Source organism: Temnothorax curvispinosus, unplaced genomic scaffold (assembly GCF_003070985.1).
Source record: "Temnothorax curvispinosus isolate PA1 unplaced genomic scaffold, ASM307098v1 QBEX01014772.1, whole genome shotgun sequence".
Classification (NCBI taxonomy): domain Eukaryota; kingdom Metazoa; phylum Arthropoda; class Insecta; order Hymenoptera; family Formicidae; genus Temnothorax; species Temnothorax curvispinosus.
This window is the reverse complement of record NW_020224552.1, coordinates 40,539-49,781: the sequence shown is the minus strand read 5'-3', so window position 1 is coordinate 49,781 and position 9,243 is coordinate 40,539. Positions and strand designations below refer to the sequence as shown.

Here is a 9,243-nt window from a genome sequence, read left to right as displayed (position 1 = left end):
GAGAGAGAGAGAGAGAGAGAGAGAGAGAGAGAGAGAGAGTGGAAGATGTGTTCGACACAAAGCCCTGTGTATAGCCCTATTTCTCGATAACTTTGCATTTGTACTTCTTTCCGTCTTAGCGGAAAAGCGTTGGGGATATAATCGGTAGTCGAACAATGAGAATGTTGACCCATATACATCCGCAAGATCCTTTCTCCCTTTTTTTTCCGTCCAGACGACTCCGCTTGGCCGAGTAGCCAAGAGTCAAAGTGAGTCACTTGGAATAATCGTCTTTCTCCCCTTAAATTCTATATATTTTAATTTCTACTAATGAAAGGCATTAATCTGAAAAAACTTTTTGAATTACTTGGTTCCTAATAATCTAAATTATCCATTCCGATTTATGACGAAGCATTTTACTCATTTTATGCTAATAATATTACTTGCGATGTTACTTGAGCGACAAATCTCTTGCGATCGGTGCGAGATGTTGCGGATACGCTCGATGTAAATGGGTTAATCTCTGCATCTTCGTTACACTGCGGAGTGCATTTTCATTTCGTTGTATCTCGCTCTTGCTAGATTAACAATATGATAAACAATACGTAAGCACTAACGTTGACATATATTATTAAAAATGTAATACATGTGTACCAAACTGTCGAAAAATTAAATGATTTATACAGGATATAGGCCGAGATAGATGGTAAAATTGGAACGGGAGTAGTTCTACGGTTCAAAATAAATCGAAATATTAAAATACTTTTTTTCGAATAAAGCCTCGTTTCAATAAAGTCAGTTTAAAAAAAAAGAAAAACCCTAAAAGTTAATCAAGTACGCATTTTATTGATATGTTCCGCATGGTTTGTTTACTATCAAGACTAACTGATTCAATCAGTTAAACTTCAAAATAAATGAATGAATTTGTGCGTAAGACGGAGAATAATTTTATTTCTTGCATATTTATTTCTTATATAGTTGAGATATTGTTTTACTATTCTGCGAATTGAATTAGAATGAGTTGTTTCTAACGTATTCTGTTTTTTTAATTCTTCAGGTATATAAGAATAATTTTTCCTTTCACGCGTTCCTGATCAACTTTCAAAATCTTTTTCCTTGAAAAGGACTTGTTCGAAAAAAATGTATTTTATTATTTCGACCTACTTTGAGCCATAGTCCATAGAGTCATTTCCTTCCCAATTGTATCACACGTATCACGATCCACTTTGAATGTGTGTATGCGCGCGCGCGGGCACACATTTTTATCTAAAAACAAACAACTCCAATTTTGACAATTTGTGACAGAGTGTCAATGCTGTATCCATACACTACTTGCTTGATAATAAAGCAATTACTTTAGCACTTTTGCGGTAAGAAAAAGCAAGAGCGCGAAACAGCGAGAGAACTCTCTGCTTGTTTACCTTGTAATAATTTGCGAAATTAATGTAAATTAAAGCTAGCAACGTTAACGTTGTTATGAAAAAAAAGATTGCGTTGTTAAGAAATTTGGTCTTTTCGCTATTCTGGCTGAAAGCGTAATAAAGACGAGCGAGAAGTGTCTAATGAAGATAATGGAACACAATATTGTTACTCGTTTAAGTTTCACCCGGTGAAGCCGGTTAATAGGGATTACGAGTAAAATGTGTTTTGGTGGTAGCGAATTCATTATCTATCTCGATGCGGACATGCGAATTTGCTTTTAGAAGTATATCGGGCGTCCGTACCATTTAAATGTGTCTCACAATTAGATAAAATACGGGTGTTACATATTCTAATTAAGCATTTTACATTCGGTACTTAGTTCGTACCGATATTTCAACTATGTTCAACTGTACGCAGCAAGATATCCTAAAAAAAAATCGAACAAATTTCAGTCTCAATTTTTCCACAGTTAAGTTTTACTTAGAGAAGTCGTAATCTTTTGATTTACAATTAAATCGGCAATACCTATGTCAGATATCTCGATTCTTAAAATTAAAGACGATAAGGAAAGAACCAATCGCGAATAATTCTTGGAATTTACGTTCACGTAGATGACTCATCAATAACGAATTCGCTGGAAATAAAGCTTTGTTTTTTTTATGTGTAATGTTGCGAAGTGGAATATAAATTTGATATATATTACATGAAAATAATTCTGAATATCATACCTAAGTTATATAAAATACTACATTTATACTTATTTTTTTGTACGATTCGTTGAGACAGTATTGAAAAATTTGCATCACCATTTTATAAACTTGCTTAATCGAACAGTTTTGTAAATGATGAAAAGTTTATACGTGGAGATTACAAATTATTTAAGTACGTCACTTTTTTTTTTTTCATTTTCCTTGCCTGTGACACCACTTCAAATCTAAGTATGTTATTTTAGCTGAAACTTTTGTTACACATTTCTTGCCATTTTAAATCACATTATTTAACACGACTAAATGTATTAATTTTTAATTTAATATGATTAAACATGTAAATTACATAATTAGACGTTTATGTATATAAAAATAGCACATTTGGATTTGCAATTATTTCAATTCGAATATATGACATAGGTGCATTAATTTGAACAAGCATAATTCAGAATAATTGTATATTTAAATTTTTTACGAAATTCGAAATCTAATGTCAAGTTCATGATAGATGACACGATAAACACATAAACACATACACTTTTTCGGACACCCGGTCAATTTGAAGCACGTCTCGATATGTAAAGAAATTGGAAGCAGCGGAGACATCAGGAGATGCATTCGATTTGTATTGTTTCGTTCCGCGTGCCTATTCTCAGTTTCTCCACCGCGTTACGTTACTTATATTCACCGTAGGAGCAAATTAGGAGCCGAGAGAGAGAAGCGTTCATCGCAATCTTCAACTCGATCGCAGCTACGGCAGAAGAAGGGAGAGCTCGCAAATTATATTATTATATAATTCTTATATACGTACGTGCGTTAGTATTCGGGGTAGAATATTTTCAAAGATACTTGCGCGCGCGCGTGAGTGAGAGAGAGAGAGAGAGAGAGAGAGAGAGAGACGCACTCGCCGACGTGAGTGGTCGTCTCGCTCGTTCACGGCTTTCTCTGTCGCCTGTTTGTCGAACCTAGTTGACGATGAAGAAAGGAAGAAACAAAGCATTTTTTTAAATTAAACGGAAACAAAGCTTGCCTGGGTTTTCTTATTGGCTCGAGTTCCTTTCAATAGTCCCGTCGAACCTTTTGTCAATTAAGTACACGACTATATTGCAACAATCTTTATTAGCTCTTTTACACGCAGCGTATAAATCGTTTCATTTGCAACAAAGTGATTAATGTCACTCACGGCATAACTTCATTAATTTCCACAAATATTATATTTTAGGAACAGAGATTAACGTGTACGGTGTATCTCTTAAAAGAGATAATCGATTTTTTTCTCTTTTAAAGAGGATGATCCTGAATTTTTGCTTATCCAGCTAAGAAACCACCGTCGATGGGCAAGCAGGCGCCGTTGATCATGGAACTTCGGTCGCTCAATAAATATATAACGGGATCCACCACCTCATCGACCTCTGCAACACAATATTTCGAACCAATAATCGTCTGTTTTTTTTTTTAATAACTAACATTCAAAGGCGGAAAAAAGTTAATAATTAGATGCAACAGTATGAGAATTTCTTTAACTACCGAAAAAATAAAATAAAATGAAATAAAAAAAAAGTTTAATCTGGCTATATGAATCGACGCGACTGTTTGTGCGCAATAAATTAATTTATTTATATATATCTTACAATTGTCCGGACATTTCGGCTCCACATTGAGTCGGATTGAAAGAATAATGACGTTACACACTATACATACGTCAACACTTTACGAATAGATCGGCTTTTCGACCTCCCACCTCCCACTAGTCCCGAAGCAATCATCTTTATCACACCGCTGATGATGGCTCGATGCGGAGCCGAAACGTCCGGATAATTGTAAGAAGATAAATTTATTTATTACGCACAAACATCCCGTCGACTCGTATAGTCAGATTAAACTTTTTTTTATTTCATTATATACCGAGAGTCCTAACTAATTGTTTTAAAATAAAATGAGTTTCTAAAATAGCTATTTAGTAATTTCTGCAAAATTGTTCGAGCAAACTTGTTTAAGACCGCGCACGATACATAAATATCTTAATATTCATTATTGTGCACTTTTTAAAGATAATATATGTCGTAAGAAAAAAAGAAAATGTCATGTACAGATTATAATTACATGTTATGACTACTTATTCATGATAGCGAAACAGACAAGGTGAACAATTAACAACTGAGTAACAGCTGAGTTTGAAATATACATGTTGTCGTAAAAATTCGATGGTAAATATTTACCCTTACGAACTCACCTTTAATGACCTTCTCTTTTTTCACATATATTGTAGAGGTCATCCTCCTGAGTAACCTTCAGAAGGTTTTAGACGTCGCTCGTAGTTTATCAAAAAGTTATGAACAAAAAGGTTTAAGAAATATAATAGTTTGTGTCAGTGTACTGATTTACTGATATGTGTATTGTCTATACGCACACATATCAGCAAATCCCGTAAACTTCCTTAATTAGCACTGACACAAACTGTTATATTTTTTATCTTACGTGGAAAGTTGAAGATCCACGTTGAATCATTTTATGTTAATGATATATATACTAAAGAGAAAATACACGTTACTGAGATACGAGTGCAGGAAATGTAAAGAGAGAAAAATATATAAGCCACGACTAAATTTTTTATAAAGTTTAGCAATTTTAAAATTTATAATAAGTTCCTTATACAGAATAATGAATTAAATTAGGTCAGATTTTTCAAATTTTTTTTGTTTTTTTGTAACTTTAATAAACGAGAGACGGCTTCTGAAGATTACTCAGGAGGGTGACCTCTATAATATATGTGAAGAAGACGGTCATATTGAGAGTGGGTTGGTAAGGATAAATATTTATCAAATCTACAATTAACGATATACTAAATTATAAATTTAACTAATTAAGATTTAATTAAACAAAGAGTTTTGTTAGAACTAATTTTGAATTTAGTTAAATCGATTTTTGACGAATTTCGGACTTTAACTATGACATACATACATGTTACATTTTGAAAACCTAAAAAAAGATAGATTAATTATAAATAAAAATTATATAAATTGTAAAATAAAAAATTTTACATTATAATTATAAATAAGAGTAAAATAACAAATAAGAATTATTTTCCGCAAAGTGCCAATTAAAATCTCTTCGTCGATTTCTGTTTTATGAATTGAATTTAAATTTGATGACATTCGATTGATATTAATGCAATTTTTTAAATATCTCACAGATCGATCGTCTTCCAAACAATCGTCTTCCTTAACAAATTTGTTGGGAGGATTAATTTGAATATTTCTATTTTTGTCAGAAATGACACGTGCGTCGAATGCTAGCTGTCAGTTATTGATAACCCATTCCTTTATTTGCTATCGATCGGTCATATATCAGCATACCGGCATGTTGCGTTCATACGAAAGCTGTCCATTTAGCGAATGATAAAACAATCATGACACAATATATAAGTATAATATAAATATTGTCATGCCCCGTGGAGATCGATGGTCACGGACTAACGAATAATCGGTTTCATAAGATGATTAATGTGTATTATCTCAAAATTCATTGACAGATTTGTATAGGGGAACGAGGGGTAGCTCCGGACATTATTGAAATTCAAGTATACCGCGTATCTATGGCCATTGTTTAAACATTCTAATATGCCCTTCTGCGTATCTCGACATATGCAGAATGTTTAAACAATGGCCATAAGTATTTGTCATGTTTAAGTAAGTGAATGCATATATGTGGTGGTTGAAGGATGTAAGTATAATAGGTAGATATAACGCGGTGTAGATAGATGTGTATGGGGGAGGAGAAGAGATTTGATTATGGGATATAGCTGCTTATAATTGATATCCTTAGTTTCCTACGACAGTAGAATGTCCTTGACGCTTTGTTTTAGCGCGAGACAACAATCCCAGCACGGCAGCGCCAGCGGTGCGTTGTTCCCTTTCCCTTGTTACACCACTGAACTATAAACTTAGCTAGAAGTAATTGGCCTCTTTTCCTTTTATCATTCAATGCTTAAACTGTCGATCAGTGTACCCAATCCAACGATCCAAAACTCCAAATTTAAAATTTTATTTTTGAGGTTTTAGCCAGGTTTTGGGATTTGGGACCACTGTGTGTCAAACGAATTTTTGATTATGCTATTTAAATACACTAATCGACAATATACCAGTGGTTGTTTCAAACGTGAGAGGATTCTGGATTACTAATGCAACGATTCGTTCCAAATAATAGTGGATTTTACATACAATAAGCAATCACGAGAAATGAATATATTGAAAGGTACATAACAGATTTTGCCAACGAATTATATAATTCTGAGCCTGAAATTCGCAAGCCAATTATTTACATACATTGATGGAATGTACGTACATTCCAAAGAGCAGTAATTTTCATATACTCCATCAATCTTATTGTAAGCGACTGTATCCCATAATCAAATCTTTTCTCCCCTCCTACACGCACACACATCTATCCACGCCGAATTATATTCCACCCTCCAATTACCACATTCACTTATTGTTAGACGAAGATAAGCTTCTGAACTCTATGTCAAATTTACCTTCAAATCTCGATATTTTGGCTTTGAAGCTTTTGGCTCTGCGGCGACTATTGATTTTTATGCCCATTGATACTTTTTATCAGAACAGTAATTAACATATTTCAATTTTAGTAAAATTAGTAAACCGAAAGTCGTTTTCCATTTAATTTAAAATGTGCGGGGTTTTTACACACTGTTAAATATTAAAGAACGAAGTTTAAATCAGTACCTTGAGTTAAATTTTGTGGTAGTTTTTAACTACCATGTGTGTCAAAATTTATTATTTTAACACAAAATTGTGGGCAAGAATGTTATTTCCGGGGCCCCTCAATTTGATAGGTGTATTTGATAGATCTTTCGCTGAGAAAAAAAATGCCGCAAACCACAATGCGCTACGATGCATAGTTTTCGAGATATTAATTTATATAATCTATCACATAGTATAATAATATACGCAGAATTAGCAGTGACCCCTACGCAACTCTAACACCTGCCCCCTCCCCCTACTTTTCACTCACAACATTTCTTTTTCATACTACTCTCTTTGTTTGACGTGTTATTATTCAAACGTGTAGTCTAACTAGTATACAAGTCTAGGTGTACACTAGGCAGTGTAGAATTTAGTATCAAAATGTCGCTACCGAAACATCTACGTATTTGAAAAATCGATATCTCGAAATGTAATTACTAGATGACATAAAATATGTGTATTCAGGAAATTGATAGAGAATATATAATGTTTCATTATGTATATATATAAACGAGCTCGTGAAGCACGCCACGAACTCATGTGACAACTCCGTGCGTGAATTAAGTAGGTTCCGCCCCCCTGCGGGGGGCTCCACTACTGTTAAACTAGACACATAGTGTACCTTGCAAAGTACATGCGTAAACTTTCCACACGTGGTAAAAATTGCAAACCCCATAATACCATACAACAATAATGCTATATTATTACATTTAGAAATCGATATCTCAAAAACTATGCATCGTAGCGCATTGTGGTTTGCGGCATTCTTTTTCTCAGCGAAAGATCTATCAAATACACCTATCAAATTGAGGGGCCCCGGAAATAACATTATCCCTAAATTGTGTTATTTTAATTTCATTGGTTTAGTTAAATTAACGACATATTGAGTAAAAACAGTGACGAACTATATAGAATTGACATATTAAAAATGACTCAAATTAAGTATAATTTTGACACTACAAATTTATTAACAGTGTAGACAAAATTTACGAATCGTAAATAATTGGATAAAATTTATTTAAATCTCATATCGATTTGATTAAAGAATAAATTAAATAATAAAATAAATAAGTAAATATAAATAAAATCTCTTTTGATTAAAAATACCCATGCTTGTCACGTACCAGCGAATCGACCGAGCGGAATTTTGTCGATCATAGTCTGTGCTTTCTTTGGATCGCTCCAACCCAATTTTCCCATTTCCGTCATCACGACTGTAGGACCGACGTTATTGACTCTTATGTTGTGGGGACCCAGTTCGAGGGCCATTGCTCTAAAAATATCACAAAATGCGAATATTAAAACGTTGGACAATTCAATTTACACTTATTCGATGAAATTGAAACCGACTTTTCTTCGAAAATACTGTGATCTACGAAGACAGTGTAGTTAAATATTACAAAGGACTAAAAAGTAAAGTTCAAGATCGAAAGAAATTCGATAGGTAAAAATGAGTAACAATCTTTCTCATTTTATTTTAACAAAATTTTATTTGATTCAAACTTTTTAAACTAAAAGAAAAAGTCGACACGAAATTTGTAGATAGAACATCTTCAATTTTTTTTCTTTTAATTTTCTTGGTCTTTTTTATATTCCGTATTTCTACGTCTATTTATTTGACGTTGATTCGCGACAAGTGACAAACTTGGCTAATTTTCGAACGCGTCGGTTAAATGTCAAGCTTTCGTTTTATGGATCACGGCGATATTAATTATTTTACTTCGACAGCATGTCGAGAGCTCCCTTTGACGCGCAATAAACAGCGTGATCCTTCAATGCCGCCTGACCAGCCTGCGATGATATATTTACAATATTCCCGCCGCTTTTGCGCTCGATCATGTTCTTGGCTACAATTTGGGACACGTTCAATACAGCCTTCACATTGACATTGAAAGTCAGGTCGAATTCTTCGGGCGTGGCGTCCAAGAACGGTGAGAGGCACGCGACAGCGGCATTATTGACCAATAGATCGATCGGCAGAATACTTTGAACGGCCTTCCTAGTTGCATTCCAGTCGCGAAGATCGACACAGATTGGCTGAATTTTTGGATCGGTCGTTACCAAGGTATCCAAGTTCTTCTTTGTTTTCGAGATTGCGAACACTTGTCCCTTATATTTGGAGAGACGAAGGGCTAGCTCCTTGCCGATCCCTGTGCACATTTATGATAATGAGTTTATTACAAAATAAAATATCTAAGTATTTGTGTCAGTCGCGTTTTATCATATCGATTTAGTCCAGAGAAAAGTTCTCCAAAATTGCGCGCTGAAAAGGCAAGATTCTTAAAAATAATTTTGATTGATCTTTGATGATCCCTTATTATAAATAAATCGATAGACTTGTATTATTGTCTGTTAATAAAGTGCAATATTTT

General features: G+C 33.9%; 1 protein-coding gene across 1 annotated transcript; it reads right to left on the bottom strand.

The window, feature by feature from the left end:
* Positions 1 to 3,208: 3,208 nt before the first annotated feature.
* Positions 3,209 to 9,243, bottom strand: LOC112464941 (L-xylulose reductase-like). Its single transcript, XM_025032236.1, has 3 exons — positions 8,592 to 9,243; positions 7,996 to 8,144; positions 3,209 to 3,520 (listed from the first exon to the last, which is right to left on the bottom strand). Exons 1-3 carry the CDS (start codon positions 9,029 to 9,031, stop codon positions 3,417 to 3,419), a joined length of 693 nt encoding a protein of 230 aa, XP_024888004.1. The 5' UTR covers positions 9,032 to 9,243; the 3' UTR covers positions 3,209 to 3,416.

What these genes read in the sequence shown, in the direction of transcription:
- LOC112464941 (XM_025032236.1), bottom strand. Translation starts at nt 9,031, where the DNA reads ATGTGCACAGGGATCGGCAAGGAGCTAGCCCTTCGTCTCTCCAAATAT. An exon ending in GCTCTCGACATGCTGTCGAA is followed by an intron (nt 8,145 to 8,591) that starts GTAAAATAATTA and finishes TGATATTTTTAG; the next exon opens with AGCAATGGCCCTCGAACTGG. An exon ending in TCCGCTCGGTCGATTCGCTG is followed by an intron (nt 3,521 to 7,995) that starts GTACGTGACAAG and finishes ATTGTGTTGCAG; the next exon opens with AGGTCGATGAGGTGGTGGAT.